Raw genomic sequence first — 20,111 nt, forward strand, 5'->3', positions numbered from 1 at the left:
CTCCGGATGGAGGTGATAGCCACCAGAAACGCCACTTTCCAAGAAAGGAGGCGGAGAGACACTTCTCTAAGGGGCTCAAAGGGTGCACCCTGGAGGGCACTCATAACCAAATTCAAGTACCAAGGGGGAGAAGGTGACCGATAAGGAGGAACAGCGTGCGCCACTCCTTGCAGGAAGGTCCGGACATGAGGATTAGAAGCCAGAAAAAGAACAGTAAGGGCCGAAACCTGACCCTTAGGAGAACTGAGAGACAACCCCAGTTCCAACCCCGACTGCAAAAAGGAGAGAAGACGGGGAACCGAGAAGGTCACCGGGGAGAAGTCCTGTGCTTCATACCAACGAAAATAAGACCTCCAAGTACGGTGGTAAACCCTTGCAGAGGAGGGCTTACGAGCCTTGAGCAGGGTGCGAATGACTTAGGAAGAGAACCCGCGGGCCCTCAAAACCGCGGTCTCAACGGTCACGCCGTCAAATGCAGTGACTGTAAATTGGGGTGGCAAAGGGGACCCTGGGAGAGCAGGTCCAGACGGAGCGGAAGGCGCAGTGGAGTGTCGTCCAGGAGCCTGACTACGTCGGCGTACCACGACCTTCGGGGGCCAATCTGGAGCTACCAGAATGGCGGGAACGCCGTCTGCCTTGAGCTTCCTCAGCACTCTGGGAAGAAGCGGAAGAGGAGGGAACAGGAAGGGTAGAGTCCCCACCCAAGGGATAACTAGGGCGTCCACGGCCAGAGCCTGAGGGTCCCGGGACTTGGACACAAACATAAGGATCTTCCGATTGTGCCGGGACGCGAAGAGGTCCATGTCCGAAATGCCCCAGATGTCGCAGAGGTGCGCGAAGACCTCTGGGTGTAGAGACCACTCGCCGGGTCGGGTGAGGCCCGACTGAGGAAGTCCGCTTCCCAGTTGAGTACCCTCGGGATGTGAATCGCCGAGATGGCCGGAACCTTTCTCTCCGCCCAGGAGAGAATCTTGGTGACCTAGGCCATGGCTGCTGAGCTGCGAGTGCCGCCCTGACGATTTATGTACGCCACGGCCGTGGCATTGTCCGACTAAACACGGACAGGATGGGACTGAAGATGGGACTCCCAATGAAGAAGACAGAGAAGAATCGCCCGTAATTCCAATATATTTATCGGAAGAAGGGTCTCCCGGGGAGACCAGAGTCCCTGAACCGTCCAATCCCTGAACACGCCATCCCAGCCAGACAGGCTGGCATCCGTTGTAACCACCTGCCAGTGAAGGGGAAGAAACGACCGCCCTTGGAGAAGAAGGGGGGAGCGGAGCCACCGGAGCAGAGACTGACGGACCCTGAGAGGGAGAACAATCTGATGATCGAGGGACAGAGGAGACCTGTTCCACCGAGAGAGAATCGCCAGTTGTAGGGGACAGTAATGAAACTGGGCAAAAGGTACGGCCTCCATAGTTGCCACCATCCGACCCAGGACTTCCATACAAGTGCGGATGGAGACTGATACCTGGGACCGAAGGGAGCGGACCCCCGACCGGAGCGCCAGACATTTGTCCGGCGGAAGACGAATTCGGGCAGAGGCCGTGTCGAAAAGTCAAAGAAAGGTTAAAGACTGGGTAGGACGGAGGACTGACTTCCTGGTTGACCATCCACCCGAAGCGAGCCAGAGTGTGGAGAGTGATGTCCAGATTCTCCAGAGTCTGGGCCCTGGTTGGAGCCTTGATGAGAAGGTCGTCCAGGTAGGGTATCACCGAGATTCCCCTCGACCGTAACAGGCCCATCACCGGCGCAAGGACCTTTGTAAAGACCCGAGGAGCCGTGGCTAGACCGAAGGGGAGGGCTACAAATTGAAAGTGCCCCTCCGGAACCGCAAAGCGGAGGTATCGATGATGGCCCGGAAATATTGGCACATGGAGGTAGGCATCCTTGATGTCCACCGATGAAAGGAACTCCCCTTGTTCCAGTGACGCCACTACCGAACGGAGGGATTCCATTCGGAAGTGGCGGATGAGAAGATGAAGATTGAGATGCTTGAGGTCCAAAATTGGATGCACAGAAACGACCTTCTTGGGGACCACAAAAAGATTTGAATAGAAACCCCGAAAACGTTCCCCTGAAGGAACAGGAACGATAACCCCCTGGAGAAGCAAAGACTGGAGAGCCGCTCGAAACTGCTTCACCAGAGGAGGGGACCGGGGGGCCCGGGATTGAAAAAAGCGATCTCTCGGAAGGGATGCAAATTCGATCCGGTAACCATTGGACACCACGTCCCTGACCCAAGAGTCTTGAATGTGAGAGATCCAAAAGTAAGAGACGACCTCCCACCCGAGAAGAAACCGCAGGTGGGGGCCTCACTTCATGCAGAAGTGGGCTTGCGGTTGCCTGATTTGGGCGCAAAACGGCCAGACCGGTTGGAGTCCGACTTCCAAGATGGGCGAGCCCGGAACGAGGGAGCCTTCTTGTCCCGCGAGGGCGCCTGCCCGGATTCCTTGTTGGAACTGGAGGTCCGAAAGGAAAAGGCCTTCCTTTGGGAAGTAGGGCAAGCCTTATTTTGAGGTAACAAGGAGCTCTTACCTCCCGTTGCCTCGGAGATAATCTCATCAAGGCGTTTGCCAAAAAGACGGCCACCCGTAAAGGGAAGCTCAGTGAGAGATCTTTTGGAAGTGGCATCCGCATTCCAAGCTTTAAGCCACATGGAGCGGCGGAGAGCCGCTAGATGACCCACAGCATAGGCCGAACAACGGGCTGCCTGCATGGAAGCTGCGCACAGAAAATCCCCGGCTTTATAGCATTGGAGAGCCAAAGCAGATAAATCCTCCGGAGGGGATCTCGCTAAGATATCCTGACGGAGCTTTTGGCACCACTCCGACAGGCCCTTGGACACCCATGTGGAGGCGAAGATGGGAAGAAGAGAAGAGCCAGCAGCTTCAGTGGCAAACTTCACTAAGGATTCTACCTTCTTGTCCGTGGGATCCTTGAAGGCAGCGGCATTTGCCAGAGGCAGTGTAGTCGCCTTATTGATCCGGGAAACTGGTGGGTCCACAGAGGGAGGCGAAACCACCTTAGTGACAAAGATCTTGTCAAATGGATAACGATCTTGAATGGTCTTGATTCCCGGGAACCTTTTGTCTGGATGTTTCCATGTGGTTTCCAGAATGTCGTCAAAATCAGCGTGAGAACTGAACTTCTGCGGAGCTGGCTTAGCACAATGAAAGGATACTCCCGGATTGACATCCGAAGATCCTGGGTCCTCTAAGTGAAAGGTGTCTCTCAGGGCTGTAACTAAAGAGTTAACCGTTGCAACTGAGTCCGGGCAGTCCTCAGAGTCAGATGCCTGCTCGGAAGCCTCGTCCACCAGTTCGCCAGGGGAATGAGAATGAGAGTTGCCAGAGGCAGTCCTGGAGGGGGGCAACTCTGACCGAGAACGCGGCTCTGGCGTGACAGAGTGGCGACTCCGAGAACGTCCTCTGGAGGAACGACGTTTGTGCCCAGATGACAGGGGGGGGGGGGGGGGGGGGCGGGAAAGGAACGCTCACGTCTGCTTGAAGACTCATTGGAAGAGTCCGACGAGGCACCCCTAGGACACTTATGAGAGCGTGAGGAATGTGGAGATGAGGAGCGAGCCCTTCCAGAGGTCCTGCGCAGGGAAGACCCCCTTCAAGCGGGCACCACTTCCCGGGAGGCCTCAGCCACCGAGCGGGAGATTTTGTTCAAGTCAGCCATATACTGGGTCAGGGAAGAAACCCAGGCTGGGGGAGCGGCTGGATCCACCAGGACCAAAAGGGCATCAGGGGGTACCAGGGGGTCTGGGGGAGCAGTGGCGCAGGCAGGACAAGTGGGCTCAGCAGAGCCAGACATTTTGGTATTACAGTGCTTACAGATATAATAAGTCACTGAAGTTCCAGGTCTCTGTATAGAGGGAGGAACAGCTCTGGGTACGGACATAATGAGGGAAAAGAATGGAGATAGGAACTTTCTCACCCTAATCTGTGTCCCCTGTCAGCTGCAGTGAGGAGACTCGCTCTGTGCAGCTAGAGAGAGAAACAGGCCAGCCAATGGGAAGAGAGGGGCGTGCCTGAAGCAAGGCACTAAGTAAATGACCCCTTCCTACTGAAATTCGCACCCACGGTGCTGATTGGAGGCTGCTTCGCGCCTCTGAGCTCTCCCAGCCCCGTGGGCGGAGCCACAGATCGGCCGAGGAGAAGTGTCATGGCGCCCGCTCCTTGCCCCGAGCGCACCAGATGCTCGTTTGTGCGCTCGGGGGAATAGGGCGGGCGGCCAGCGCCGGCAGAGACTGCTGGTGAAAAGAAGTAAGCCGGCGCTTCTGTGCCCGGCTGATAGCAGCGCCGCGGCTGTGAGCCGCTTATAAGGCGCTGCTGACAAAGTGAAATTAAGCCGGCGCTGAGAGCGCCCGGCTCGGTACAGCGCCGCGGCAGACAGCCGCGTATAAGGCGCTGTATAGAGACAATGTGACCCACACACACACACGTGAAGTGCCGGAATAAGGTGCTATGGAAAGTAGCCACCAAAGCACAAACACACACACAGACACACACAAGAGAAGTGCCCCTATATGATGCCTGCCACAGCTCCCCCAAATATAAAGTGAAGCTGTTGCAAGTCCGTACCTGTGGAGAAAGAAGGGAGAAATACTTACCTCAGTCAGAAGAACTTACCTACTGGAGTCTTCAGTGAAGTCTTCAGTTAGCATTAGTTACCTGCATCACACCTGGCTGCTATGCGCGAGCGAGGCGAGCAGGGAAATAGGGAGACCCGGACCCGTGAGGTACCACGCAAGCGCTGACCGTTGGCGAGGGGGGGTTAACAGCGCATATACGCAATGTCTGTGCCCCCCACTCGCAATGGGGAAACGGGGAACCGCAGTCCCCGAGTCCCCACCTGAAAACAGAAAAGAAAAAGAAAACTAAAACGTCCCTAACTAGGAAAACAAAAAAATATAGAAGACATGGTCTGGAGCAACCCAGACCACGTCACACCTCCTTAGACACTAAGCTTAAACTGACTAGCTCAGAGCCTGAAGGCGGGTATATCCTGCTGGGAGGAGCTGAGTTTTTTTTTTTTTTATCACCATAGTGTCACACCTCCTAGAGACAGCAAGATACACCCACGGTCTGTGTCCCCCAATGGAGCCGATAGAGAAAGGTAAATTTTTGGCAAGTAGACAAAAGGACAAATCTTTACTATGGCAAATACACCACACTTCTGGCGAAATTTGCCCCCCCCCCCCCCAAAAAAAAATTTAATAAATGGTTTACATGACTCGACCCTTAACTATTATGTGTTCTAAACACTTTTCTGGCAAAGTGTTGTGGCTTCTGTAAAAGGGGTGTAGTTTTAATTGTGGGTTTTAGATGTATTTTATTATTTGCTAAGGTGGATCTGGCCATGTTGATCCGTGTTGCATTAGCACTTTATTACCAGAAGCAAACAGGATCTTTATATTCTATGGCCAGTCCCATGGAGCAGTGTTCTTTGTAGCTGTCCACTATGGCATAACGTAAAGCTAATCCTTTTGACTTGTTGAAGTCAGAACTGCCAGCCGGGGAGTCAGTGGCGTGCTGCCACTTGCTTCCTTAACTGATTACTAACTGCTAAGTGTAGCGGGTTTTAGGAGTGAGAACTGGTGCAATCTAAACTTTTTCATGTGTGGCCAATATGCCAATTTTTTTTTTTAGTAATGACAGTAACCCTTTAAGTGACTGCCTGTTTGGTATTCAAGGGGATGACATTTGTCGCTGTAGCATAAAGAAGATGTTATACTTTTGTTTTAGTGACAGTCCCTACTGATTGAATAGAAGCTGATAAGCCTCCTATATAATCTCACTGGGACTCCGATCAGCCATGTGCCCTTTATAAGGCTGGGTTCACACTACGTTTTGTCCCATACGGGAGCGCATACGGCAGGGGGGGAGCTAAAAGCTCGCGCTCCCGTATGTGACCGTATGCGCTCCCGTATGTCATTCATTTCAATGAGCCGACCGGAGTGAAACGTTCGGTCCGGTCGGCTCATTTTCGCGCCGTATGCGCTTTTACAACCGGACCTAAAACCGTGGTTGACCACAGTTTTAGGTCCGGTTGTAAAAGCGCATACGGCGCAAAAATGAGCCGACGGGACCGAACGTTTCACTCTGGTCGGCTCATTGAAATGAATGACATACGGGAGCGCATACGGTGACATACGGGAGCGCGAGCTTTTAGCTCCCCCCTGCCGTATGCGCTCCCGTATGGGACAAAACGTAGTGTGAACCCAGCCTAATACTGTTTTCTGTTGTGGCAAAAAAGTTTTAAAGGGGTACTCCGCTGGAAAACTTTTTTTTTTTTTTTTTTTAAATCACCTGATACCAGAAACTTAAAAAGATTTGTAAATTACTTCTATTTAATAATCTTAATCCTTTCAGTACTTATCAGCTGCTGCATGCTCCACAGGAAGTTCTTTTCTTTTTGAATTTCCTTTCTGCCTGACCACAGTGCTCTCTGCTGACACCTCTGTCCATGTCTGGAACTGTCCAGCGTAGGATTGGTTTGTAATGGGGATTTGCTCCTACACTTAACAGTTCCTAAAGTGGACAGAGGTGTCAGCAGAGAGCACATGGTCAGACAGAAAGGAAATGCAAAAAGAAAAGAACTTCCTGTGGAGCATACAGCAGCTGATAAGTACAGGAAGGGTTAAGATTTTTAAATAGAAGTAATTTACAAATCTGTTTAACTTTCTGGCACCAGTTGAGTAAAACATTTTTCTCCAGTGGTGTATCTCTTTAAGGCATCCTCAGACACCAGGACTGTGTGAAACTGCTACCCCAGTGCACCCCTTTAGCTAAACAACAATGCAGCAGTATGGTACTGGAATATATATTAGCTTTCTGTTAGGTTACTAAGAACATAAAATATAGGTGGCCACTTTTTTTATCACAGTTATTCACAAAAATACAAAGACTGAATTAAGTGTTTGTGAGCGGAAAGAGCACAACAAAACCAAGGGTAATAAATAGATGGTGACAAAGTGTACCTTAAAGGGGTATTCCAGGAAAAAAAAAACATTTTTATATATCAACTTCTACCAGAAAGTTAAACAGATTTGTAAATTACTTCTATTCAAATACTTTAATCCTTCCAATAATTATCAGTTGCTGAAGTTGAGTTGTTATTTTCTGTCTGGCAACAGTGCTCTCTGCTGACATCTCTGCTTGTCTCGGGAACTGCACAGAGTAGAAGAGGTTTGCTATGGGGATTTGCTTCTACTCTGGACAGTTCCCGAAACAGGTGTCATCAGAGAGCACTTAGACAGAAAAGAACAACTCAACTTCAGCAGCTCATAAGTACTGATAGTATTAAGATTTTGTAATTGAAGTAATAAACAAACCTGTTTAACTTTCTGGAGCCAGCTGATTTATAGTTTTTTCCTGGATAACCCCTTTAAATGTGCAGAACACCATGCTAGGTCAAGTTGACATTGGAAGAAAAGCCACCACCTCTCTTACATCAGGATGTCTAACATGTCCCAGAATACATAACTAAGGCTACTTTCTCACTGTGTGTTTGCCTTATGTGTCAGATCGCATGCATAGTTCCAAAACTGTGCCAAGGCAAGTGGGCTGGGGTGAACGTGGCCAGTCACCGAAATAGACAGTGTCAGGCTTATCTGTATACGCCATCGGCTTCTATGCTACAGAAAGCAGGGATGCTACTTACGTTAAATTAAACTTAAAGTTGAACTGCCATGTGGAAGTTCCTGGTGGGTATTCTCCTTGTTCATTCATGAAAGTGAGGCCAAGCTGAATAATCTTCAGTAAATCCACATTACAGCGTAAAAGTTGGTACTGATAGTCAGCATTGCTCCTGAACTCACCTATTGGTCTCGCAACTACCCCTGGAAATTCTGTGTCCTAGAAGAAAAAAAGTACCGTATCTATGAAATGTGCACAAGAAATTTTTACTATCCCCTAATATCCAAGTAGAATGAAAAAAACAGACCCTTTTCTTAGTTGATATGAAGTATTAACAAAAATGTAACTGCAGCATCAAACCGGGTCAGAAAGAGAAGTGAAATTGAAGAACACAGTCTACTCCACTTACAGCATTGCTGACCAGAGGGACCGGTCACATTACAATGGTTACACAAAGTACCCTAACTGGTATCAGTTTTCGTAGTAAAAGAATAGTGCAGGATGCCTAATTTTTTAACACCTTCCTGACATAGCAAGTTTTGGCAGCATTGTTTTAATTTTTTTTATTCTCCAGCCATAACATTTAAAATTTTCCATAGACATAGCTTTAATGGAAAACTGTCAACCTGTTCACCCACACTAAACCTTATACACTGGGTTATAGCGTGGGTTAACAGGAGTCACTTAGTTTAATATGTTCAGTAGGTCCTGAGTTATGTCCCCCAGAAAATCCTCTGGACCTACTGGACATATTAAAGTAAGTGACCCCTCGTTGGACGTTGAACGGGCTGACAGTTTTCCTTTAAGGGCATGTTCACACTGTATAGAACTGCATCATTGTTGGCAAGGAAACCATGCTGATTTCGGTGTCAAAAACCACACAATTTCACTTATGAAAGCCTTGCTCCCACTGACAGACGCTCCCTCTTGGCAACCACACCCCTTTTCCCAGCAGCCACTCCCCCTTTTCGGGTTTTCGGAGTAAAATGGAGAGTTGGTTGGGTTTTAAACATTTTTGGCACAAATTCTGGTGCAGACAGCACCTATCTGTGATGTTGCAGCATTGTCCTGCTCGGCCTATTCATTTCAAAAAACGAAAACATGGGAAAGATTAATCAAAACATTGTAGAGCAAGAGTTATGCAGTTGCCCATAGTAACAAATCAGATTGCTTCTTTTATTTTTAGAGTTTTTTTTTTTTTTTTTTTTTAATAAAGGTAACATTCTTATTGCCATTGCTATAGGCAACTGCACCAGTCTTCCTCTACACAGGTTATGATAAATCATCCATCCATATTTCTGTTAAAGGGTTTCCTTACCAAAGACTTAAGGCGTATCATTGGGATACGCCATAAAAGTCTGATGAGTGGGGTCTGACGCAGAGGGCCCAACAATCCTGAGATCATGAATTCTTCACCATGAAGTCTGAACAGTCTTTTTAATTTTTTTTACACTGCAAAATACATCATGCAAACAGGTTTCTATCTGATGGTCTGCTGTTTACTTTAACCATAGCTGTTTTATAACAGACAGTCAGGCCAATCTTACCCATTCATCCAGCTATTGGCAGTCAGAGATACAGATAATGAGAATTCAGGTAGAAAAACAGACATGGTGCACATCTACACAGATACAGATATAAGCTAACATTAGCTCTCGAGCAACAAGTATGTTACAGGAGACAAGAGAACATTTTCCAGATCACCTACATGTTAATAGTTTTTTTTCCATGAAAATGTAAAACTTTCGCACATGCCTGCATAAAAACAATAAAAGACCACATACTTACATCTCCTGCTCCCCCGACACTCCAGCTATCACATATTTCTCTTCTTTCTTCTTTCAATGAAGTTCCTCTTTCCACACAATCACAACATCTTACAGCTGCATTGACAGGGGAGCAAGGGATGTGAGTATGCAGCTTTTTATTGTTTTAAGGAATGGGGAGTACATAAGCTATATGTTTACATTTCCCTTTTTAGGGCTATGGCATACATACGTAAGCGACAGATTGCCGAAAACAGCTGAGTGCGGCATATTTAGCCCGAAAGGCTCCCTTTAAGTATAATGTAAGAAGGCTCAAGAATAGCAATGAAGATCATTATTTAGAAAAATCCCATTTGATATCTGTACAACAGCAAGATTAGAGCAATCTCTTAGAATACACAACCCCTAAACATACCATTGCAACATAATTATACTTGCGTATAACTTGACGGATTCTCTTCATCTGTTCATCCAGGTTGCAGGCCCAGACTTCGCAGATACGCTGGCTGTGGTCCACTGTAGCTGCAGGCATAGTGGTTATACGGGATGGGCTCAGAGGTAGGCATCAAAATGTTGCATGTGACCACTGAATCCTTTCATAGGTGGAGGACTGTTACTTTCACGAAGCTGAAAAAGGAGGATGTTGGATTTACTGCTTGTGTAAACTGCATGCAGTCAAGTTTTATACATAGCTAAGCGCACCACCAATTGGGGCTGAAACAGAATGTATACTCAGTTCTTCTAATGAAGGGGCTTTACCACCCTTAAAAGGGATAATCTGGGGGAAAACATGTTTAAATCAACTGGTGCCAGAAAGCTAAACAGATTTGTAAATTACTTCTATTGAAAAATCTTAATCCATCCAGTACTTATTAGCTGCTGTGTACTACAGAAGAAGTGGAGTTGTTCTTTTCTGTCTGATCACAATGCTCTCTGCTGACACCTGCTGACATCTGCTGACAAATAGAAGCAATTTACAAATCTGTAACTTTCTGGCACCTGCCATTTTTTTGCATGCCTGCCATTCTGCTACCTAATGGCATTAATCAACTAGCCTGGAGTCGCTCAATAAAGGCTATACACTGAATTTACTGTTGGTCATTGACTTCTTAACTGCAAAATTAAGCAACTTTCTAAATAATCTTTACTAAAAATTTCCTGACATTTCCTGTAGTATAGCATGTGTAACCCTTTTACATAGCTGGCAGTCCTGCTGCTTTGACATAGATTTGACAGTACACTGCTTCTGGCTGTGTATTCCTCTTAGTTGCTCACCGTCCACTATAAACCATTAGGGTAGTGGTCTGCAACCTGATGTGCTCCACCATAAAATTCCCAGAATACCTTGGAAAACACACACACACCAAGTTGTTATGACTACGAGTTTACAACATAGTTTCTGATGCATATGTGAAAAGAACCTAATACTAAGCTATTAAAATACAATGTGTGAGGTTCTGTTCACAAAGGTGATGGAGGCTTCACTGTTTATTCTGTCGATTGTTTCTGTGGGAAACACAGTCCTGGGAGACAGCTATTTTCCCCTATCAATAAGACACATTGAGCGGAGACAACAAACTCAACAGTCCAAGCTTTGGTTTCCATTTATAATCATTAACCAGCAGGGGGAAGGAGATGAATAAACTATAGCTATGAGATGAAGGGATAAAGATGGATGCATTTATAATTAATGCCACTAAATCATACTAAGAAAATAAAGATAAAAATAGAAAAGTCATTAAAAAGGAGTTGGCCATTCTCTTCCAGATTTTTAGGCTCCTCCATCCTCCTCCTCAGAGTTAAATAAACAGCATGGCTCGCAGGGCTACGCAGTTTGCCTAGATACCATTAAGGTCAAATGGAGTTATGCAAATTGAGTAATATCCCTGCTTCGGCTGGTTTCAGCTTTCCTGACCCCCTCTGGCCACAGCAAACCGAAGAGGCCAGAAGAGCCCTTTAAATGGATTACCCCAAAGATTAACAGTTATTACCTATCGACAGGATAGGGCATAACTTGCTGGGGTTCTGATTCTGTGACCACCACCAATTAAGAGCTCAGAGGTCCCTTGTTCCCTGAGATAATGGAGCAGAAGTGTGCATGTTCGACCCTCTCACTATTTACTCTCTATAGAACTTTCAAAGATAGACAAGTGCTGCACTTTGTTATTTTTGGCAGTCCCATAGCAGTTGAATGGACAGGTAGGTGAGCAAGTGTACTTCTGTTCCATTCCTATGATCATTTGGGGTTGAAGTGGTCTGATCCTCACTGCTTTGATTGGTGATAACCCCTTTAACTAGTTTCAAGCTGAGATGACAACTGCATAAAAATAAAACAAATAAAAATGTCACCTTACATCTGAACTACACAAGTCAGAAAACCTGTATGTTGACTCCTACAACAAGCAGACATTGCTGGGGACAGTTGATTTAGGATTAAGGCTGTAAAGTGAAAGTGAAAGTAAAGTGATCTTTACTGTGGCAACCACTAGGAAGGCCGGACTGCAGCATCTGAAGGGTCAAAGTTTGGTAACCACTGTTACATTGGTGCCCAAACGGTAGCCCTCCAGATGTTGCCAAACTACAACTCTAATCATGCCTAGACTGCCCAGGCATGCTGGGAGTTGTAGTTCTGTAACATCTGTCCCTTCAGGTTTAGCAATTTTCATGAAATTTTTGAAAATTGCTGCTCTACTTTGAAGCCCTCTAATTTAAAAAAAAAAAGTAATAATATGTCCATTTTATGATGCCAACATAAAGTAGACATATTGGATTTGTGAATAAAAATAAAATTTATTGGGAATATCCATTTTCCTTACAAGCAGAGAGCTTCAACGTTAGAAAAATGCAAAATTTTCAAAATTTTCATGAAATTTGGGGATTTTTCACCAAGAAAGGATGCAAAATAAAGTAGAATATGTCATAAAAAAACAATCTCAGAATCAGAATATTCGGTAAAAGCATTTTAGAGTTATTAATGCTTAAAGTGACAGTGGTCAGAATTGCGAAAAAGGGCTCAGTCCTTAAGGGGTTAATATATTGTTCCTTATGTTATTATAAGACACTTTGCTATTTACTTGCTGTTAAAATTCTCAACCTTTATATGTTTGTAACGTGACTGAAAAAACAGCCACTAGGTGGCTTTGTTCTGTTCCCAAACCGTTAGTTTGGTCTCCACCAGGACTTGCAGAAGTCCAAACTCAGGAAGTGAGTGTGTGGCATGGTGAGACACAGCTCTCGCAGGCTTCAGTGACTCTGCACCTGCTGGGGAACGCCCGCTTTCTCCTGACAGGAGCTCATACAATGTGAGCAAGGGGAAAGGTATGATACAGAGCTTTTTAAAATTTGGAAAAAAATGTAAAGAGTACCTCTCATCAAACCATATTCGAACTAACTCAGATTATATTCCTTAACTACTCCTAATATCCCTCCTGCCCTAAATAAAAATGTCCAAGCATTAAAAAGCTCTGTATCATACCTTTCCCCTAGCTCACATTGTGTGAGCCCCGGCAGGAGAAAGTGGGCGTTCCCTAGCAGGCGCAACGTCACTGACACCTGTGAGAGCTGTGCCTCGCCATGGCCCACACGCACTTCCTGAGTTTGGACTTCTGCAAGTCCGGGTGGAGACCAAACTAACGGTTTGGGAACAGAACAGAGCCACCTAGTGGTTGTTTTTTCAATCACATTAAAAACATATAAAGGTTGAGAATTTTAACACGAAGTAAATAGCAAAGTGTCTTATAATTACATAAGGAAGGGACAATATATTGAAAGTTTAGTTTGGTGTCAGGTACTCTTTAAGGGCAGGAGGAATGTTAGTAGTAGTTAGGGAATATAATCTGAGCTAGTTTAGAAAATATGGTTTGATGAAAAAAAAAAAAAAAAGGATGGCTTTATCTGCCATGCTGGAGTTACTATTTTTGTTCTGCTGACTGACCATGGGCCATCACTCTGGGCCACTGGAAACAGGGTGAGAGCTGGTCTTTTCTAATTTTGTAATATACCGTATTTTTCGCCCTATAGGACGCACCGGCATATAAGACGCACCCAATTTTAAAGGTGCAAAATCTAGAAGAAAAAAAAGATTCTGAACCCAACAGTGATCTTCAACCTGCGGACCTCCAGATGTTGCAAAACTACAACTCCCAGGATGCCCGGACAGCCGTTGGCTGTCCGGGCATGCTGAGAGTTGTAGTTTTGCAACATCTGGAGGTCCGCAGGTTGAAGACCACTTGTATAGGCGGTAGTATTCACGTGTCCCCGTCACTCCGGGCTCAGCACCGCTGCCCTGGATGTCGCTCCATCGCTGTCGCCGCGTCCCCGTGGTGTCCCCGATGCTCCAGACGTCTTCTTTCCAATCATCACCTCGCTACGCACGCCGCTCCTATTGGATGACGGGACGGTGTTTGCGTCGACGTGATGACGACGAAGGAGAGCGCCGGCCATGCAGGGGATCCCGGCATGGAGCAGACACCGAGGAGGCAGGTAAGGTCCCTTCCGGTGTCCTGTAAGCTGTTCGGAGCGCCACGATTTCACCACGGCGGTCCCGAACAGCCTGAATGAGCAGCCGGGTTAGTGTCACTTTCCCTTCAGACGCGGCGGTCAGCTTTGATTGCTGCGTCTGAAGGGTTAATACAGGGCATCAGTGCGATCGGTGATGTCCTGTATTAGCCGTGGGTCCCAGCCGTTGATGGCCGCAGGGACCGCCGCGATAGGTGTGTGTATTCGCCGTATAAGACGCATTTTTGGGGAAGACAAAGTGCGTCTTATACGGCGAAAAGTGCTGTTCGATCTCCAAGAAACACCCATCAATCAGATACTTGCTGGGCCTGGGTCACTGTGGTGAGTGCTGCAGCCTCTATAATGTTCACCTCCTACCTACAATCAGAATAGAGTGCAGAGTACTGTGGCATCACCTGGTTCTCAATAGGACTCTTTGTGCTGCTGCAACTACTAGTACGCCACATGAAAGTACGAGATAAACATTGAAGAGTCAGCATCAGTGTCACAAGTCATTCAAACGGGACGCAGAGAGTGGGACCAACGCTGCCCTAATATTGATGGAAAAGCCCTCTGAAAGGGATCAACTGAATAACAAGGTATATAGAGAAATAGGCAAAAATACAAGCCATCCGTACGTAAGCAAAGCGTCACCTTACATTGATTTCTATGGGAAAAAGATGTGGATTCCGCATGAAGAACATGTTCACTCTTCTTGCGGAAAGGAATTACGCTTGCGGGAATTCCTCAGTGTGAACTGAGGAGCGGAAATACAGTTAAATTCTATTGGGTTTTTTCACTGCTGACTGAATTGGAGAGGAATAGGTGAGCGGAATTACTCGTGGAATTTCCTCTCCAATTCCTCAGTGTGAACATACCCATAAAGTGATCCTATAGTCATAAATTAGGATATGGACAATCAGATAAATAGGGAGGAAAAAAAACAAGGGGGCGTCTTGGGATTTTATGAATGTCAGGGAACCCCTTTACAGCCATCAGTGCCTATATTGGACCTATACATGGAAACATTCTGGGTCACATATCAATTGGCTGCCATTTGTAGATTTCGAGTAAATACTGTACTCCTAAAACTTCTCTGCCAGAAATCTGTATACCAGTGTGGTGATATACTGTAAATGCCTGTGATGGACAAACCATCTTAGGCCCCTTTCACACTACAGGTATCATCCTGCTTTTTTACAACAACAGATGAAAAGAAAAAACGGATGCAATAACTGGTAATAACGGATGATAACTGATGACCATCATCCGTTATTTTTAGTGTTTTTTTTTCTTAAAAAACCTGATGTTACGCTGGGTTCACATCACGATTTTGCAATACTGTTTTCCATCAGGTTTTTTTTCCAAAACCGTATGGGTCTAAAAACGGACTGAATCGGATTGAATAGTATGAGAAAAAGCAAACAGTATGTGTTTTTTAACCGTATACGGTTTGAAAAAATTTATCAGTTTCCGTACTGTTCCATACGTTTTTGGCTGTGAAAATCCGATTTTGTCAAGCAATTTTGTACATTTTTAAATAAAGATTTCATTGTTTAATTGAAATTTCCATAGAAGTAGGAGTGGTTTCCCTGTTTTAAAAAACATGGCAGAGTACTCACTATGGAATCCGGAAAGCATGGAAAAAGGTGTAGGAATATGGCGGAGCTCACGTCACTGCTTCTTTCCTCTTCAGCAGACTGAGAAGTTCTGGAAGGGTGGGGAGGTGGGAGGGACTTGAGTCCAAAGCGCATGCGCAATGCAAAAAACACGTACGGTTAACCGTATTGACCCGTACGTATTGACCTTGTACGGTTCTCATTGACCTCCATGTTAAAAAAAAAATGCATACGGTTGCAATATGGTTTTCGAACAGGATCAAATACCGTGGTGGGACACGGTTTTCAGAACGGGAAAAAAACATGTTGGCAGCAACCCTATGCACCCGTATGCATTCTGATGTATACATTTTTCAATACGGTCCCATACGGTTTTTACTAAGAAACCGTTTACGGGAAACGGATTGGAAAATCGTGATGTGAACCCAGCCTTAGTCCCCTGAAATCATCCGTTATTACCAGTTACATCTGTCTTTTTTTTTTTATCAGGTTTTTAACCCTTTTTTGCTAATCTGTACTGAGCATGCTCAGTACAAAAAACGGATGTTAAAAAAACCTGACAATAACTGATGATAACGGATGTTTTTTTCACATCCGGTTCTCATAGACTTCAATGTTAAATTTTAACGTCTGTTTTTTTACCATTTTACTTTTCTTTTCCGGACCAAAAATTAGTGCATGCACCGTCTTTTGTGCCGGCAAAAATAACTGACATTAGTAAAAACGGACATGCCTGATGCAAAAGGCTGTTCAAAAAATTCCATTGACATGAATGGTATTTTTTGACACCCGTTTACAGGACTTTTTGCCGGGAGTAATAACGGAGGTTTTTTACAGGATGATACCTGTATTGTGAAAGGGGCCTTACAGGGCTCGTCCAGTGGTATGTGATGAATTAATTATTAAAGGGGTTATCCAGGAAAAAAATGTTTTTTAGAGATCAACTGGCTCCAGAAAGTTAAACAAATTTGTAAATTACTTCTATTAAAAAAATCTTCATCCTTTCAGTACTTATGAGCTTCTGAAGTTGAGTTGTTCTTTTCTGTCTAAGTGCTCTCTGATGACACGTGTCTCGGGAACCGCCCAGTTTAGAAGCAAATCCCCATAGCAAACCTCTTCTACTCTGTGCAGTTCCCGAGACAGACAGAGATGTCAGCAGAGAGCACTGTTGCCAGACAGAAAACAACAACTCAACTTCAGAAGCTGATAATTACTGAAAGCATTAAGATTTTTTAATAGAAGTATTTTACAAGTCTGTTTAACTTTCTGGAGCCAGTTGATATTAAAAAAAAAATAATAATAATAAAAAAAAAAAAGGTTTTTCCCTGGATAACCCCTTTAAGGCATGATATCTGGTGCGGGAGCTGCCTCTGAGGAACAGGGCTCTGGGGATGCTTTATCCTGAAGATAGGCTATAGATATCGAATATGGAAATATGCCTTTGAAGGGGTTATCCACGACTAGGAAAACAGAGCTGTATTCTTCTAAAAAACAGCACCACATCTGCCCTCAGGTTGTGTGTGATATTACAACTAGACTCCATAATCTTCAATTAAGCCAAGCTGCAATACCAGATACATCCTGAAGACAAGAGTGGCACTGTTTCTGCAAGCTAGATCATCCTCTATGCATGCAGTGACAGCACACAGGAGCGGGCACTGGGTCCTGGGGTCTATTGTATAGTGTGGTGCCCATCAGTAGCGATCTACCTGGTATGGGTGACTGCAGCCATACTATACATCTCTGCCAAGATTCAGAATCACTATTTAAATCAGTGTTTGCCAACCAGGGGGCCTCCAGCTGCTGCAAAACTACAAATCCCAGCATGCTGGGATTTGTAGTTTTGCAACAGCTGGAGGCACCCTGGTTGGGAAACACTGATGTACATGAATTGAGATGATGTGCCAGTCTGGTGCACTACAGGGGAATCTACAGCAGCAGTCGCCCTAAGGCTGCCCTGTCATCCCCAGCATTACCCTGTCATCCCCAGCACATGTACCTCCTGTCAGTGCATTCTGCACAATGGCATCTCCTTCCAGCCACCAGGTTGCCCCCACTGACACACGTGACAAGTGCGGACACGTGCTGTAGGTATGCCCAGCACTCACCCCTAACCTCCTACTGAGTCTGCTCACCAACAATATGTCTCCCCGGCTCAGCCCCGCGTCACGGCAGCTGTCTATGAGGTCAGAAGGGATGTCCTGGGCCAACTACGTCATCAGCGCGACGCGTCTACACAACAGGTGACCACCTCCTCCGGGCGCGGCGCGATGACGTCACCTGTCACCCTAAAGTGTCTAGCCCCGCCCCCGTAATGTGAATGTTGCATAGCCATCGTCACGCAGTTGTCACACGGGGCGACCCGTAGAAAGCCATATCGGAGGCGGGGCTTGTAGAATAATGTACACAGCACGCTGTGAGAGGGGCAGCCTGGACGCCGTGTGAGCACATATATGCCCGGCGTTATACTGCACTACAGGGGAATCTACAGCAGGAATGCGGGGAGTGCTGCCCGGGGGCCCCGTCACCAGCTGCTGCGCCCACTACACTAAAGAGGAGGTGAAGTGTCTTGTGCGCTGAGCGGATAATCCCCAGCCCGCCTCCTGCCTCATCATCCGGCTCACCACAACAACAGCAGCCCCATCCTCCTGCCCTGAGAGCACTGGCACCATGAGCTGGCTCTTCTCTAAGGGCTCCAGACCTCTGCCACCTCTCACCAGCCTACAGCAGCAAAGGCAGCGACAGATAGACTCCCTCAAGGCATGTCATAGCAAGTGAGTGCCCACTATGGGATCTCTAGAACTGCCCTGTATGTGCCCAGTATGTGATCTCTAGATCTATGCCCAGTATGTGATCTCTATACCTGTGTCCAGTATGTGATCTCTATACCTGTGCCCAGTATGTGATCTCTATACCTGTGTCCAGTATGTGATCTCTATTCCTATGCCCAGTATGTGATCTCTATACCTGTGCCCAGTATGTGATCTCTATACCTGTGCCCAGTATGTGATCTCTATACCTGTGTCCAGTATGTGATCTCTATACCTGTGCCCAGTATGTGATCTCTATACCTGTGCCCAGTATGTGATCTCTATACCTGTGTCCAGTATGTGATCTCTATACCTGTGTCCAGTATGTGATCTCTATACCTGTGTCCAGTATGTGATCTCTATACCTGTGCCCAGTATGTGATCTCTATACCTGTGCCCAGTATGTGATCTCTATACCTGTGCCCAGTATGTGATCTCTATACCTGTGTCCAGTATGTGATCTCTATACCTGTGTCCAGTATGTGATCTCTATACCTGTGCCCAGTATGTGATCTCTATACCTGTGCCCAGTATGTGATCTCTATTCCTGTGCCCAGTATGTGATCTCTATTCCTGTGCCCAGTATGTGATCTCTATACCTGTGCCCACTATGTGATCTCTAGAACTGCCCTGTATGTGCCCAGTAGGCGATGTCTATATCTATGCCCAGTATGTGATCTCTATACCTGTGCCCAGTATGTGATCTCTATACCTGTGCCCAGTATGTGATCTCTATTCCTGTGCCCAGTATGTGATCTCTATACCTGTGCCCACTATGTGATCTCTAGAACTGCCCTGTATGTGCCCAGTAGGCGATCTCTATATCTATGCCCAGTATGTGATCTCTATACCTGTGCCCAGTATGTGATCTCTATACCTGTGCCCAGTATGTGCTCTCTATACCTGTGCCCTGCTCTGGTGCGTGTTCTCTATACCTGTGCCCCGCTCTGGTGCGTGTTCTCTATACCTGTGCCCCGCTCTGGTGTGTGTTCTCTATACCTGTGCCCCGCTCTGGTGTGTGTTCTCTATACCTGTGCCCCGCTCTGGTGTGTGTTCTCTATACCTGTGCCCCGCTCTGGTGTGTGTTCTCTATTCCTGTGCCCCGCTCTGGTGTGTGTTCTCTATACCTGTGCCCCGCTCTGGTGTGTGCTCTCTATACCTGTGCCCCGCTCTGGTGCGTGCTCTCTATACCTGTGCCCTGCTCTGGTGCGTGTTCTCTATACCTGTGCCCCGCTCTGGTGCGTGTTCTCTATACCTGTGCCCCGCTCTGGTGCGTGTTCTCTATACCTGTGCCCCGCTCTGGTGCGTGTTCTCTATACCTGTGCCCCGCTCTGGTGTGTGTTCTCTATACCTGTGCCCCGCTCTGGTGCGTGTTCTCTATACCTGTGCCCCGCTCTGGTGCGTGTTCTCTATACCTGTGCCCCGCTCTGGTGCGTGTTCTCTATACCTGTGCCCCGCTCTGGTGTGTGTTCTCTATACCTGTGCCCCGCTCTGGTGTGTGTTCTCTATACCTGTGCCCCGCTCTGGTGTGTGTTCTCTATACCTGTGCCCCGCTCTGGTGTGTGTTCTCTATACCTGTGCCCCGCTCTGGTGTGTGTTCTCTATACCTGTGCCCCGCTCTGGTGTGTGTTCTCTATACCTGTGCCCCGCTCTGGTATGTGTTCTCTATACCTGTGCCCCGCTCTGGTGTGTGTTCTCTATACCTGTGCCCCGCTCTGGTGTGTGTTCTCTATACCTGTGCCCCGCTCTGGTGTGTGTTCTCTA

At 46.7% G+C, this 20,111-nt stretch overlaps 2 protein-coding genes across 14 annotated transcripts in view; one reads left to right on the plus strand and one right to left on the minus strand.

Annotated features, from left to right (window-relative positions):
• Positions 1–20,111, minus strand: part of CNOT7 (CCR4-NOT transcription complex subunit 7) — a 53,252-nt gene that overhangs the window by 25,277 nt on the left and 7,864 nt on the right. Inside the window, exons 1-4 of one of the 12 annotated variants that reach the window (XM_056558838.1) lie at positions 17,673–17,825; positions 9,860–10,048; positions 9,444–9,538; positions 7,681–7,874 (exon numbers count right to left, since the gene is read on the minus strand). In XM_056558838.1, the coding sequence (XP_056414813.1) occupies positions 7,681–7,874; positions 9,444–9,538; positions 9,860–9,953 (383 nt within the window). In that variant the 5' untranslated portion in view covers positions 9,954–10,048; positions 17,673–17,825. The other 11 variants (XM_056558848.1, XM_056558857.1, XM_056558859.1 and 8 more) reach the window with 11 other exon arrangements.
• Positions 17,661–20,111, plus strand: part of VPS37A (VPS37A subunit of ESCRT-I) — a 52,275-nt gene continuing 49,824 nt past the window's right edge. The window contains exon 1 of one of the 2 annotated variants that reach the window (XM_056558825.1): positions 17,661–17,780. In XM_056558825.1, the coding sequence (XP_056414800.1) occupies positions 17,680–17,780 (101 nt within the window). In that variant the 5' untranslated portion in view covers positions 17,661–17,679. Of the gene's footprint in view, positions 17,781–17,901; positions 18,312–20,111 lie in introns of those variants that run through there. The other variant, XM_056558815.1, reaches the window with a different exon arrangement.

This window comes from Hyla sarda, chromosome 1 (genome assembly GCF_029499605.1).
Source record: "Hyla sarda isolate aHylSar1 chromosome 1, aHylSar1.hap1, whole genome shotgun sequence".
Taxonomy (NCBI): Eukaryota; Metazoa; Chordata; class Amphibia; order Anura; family Hylidae; genus Hyla; species Hyla sarda.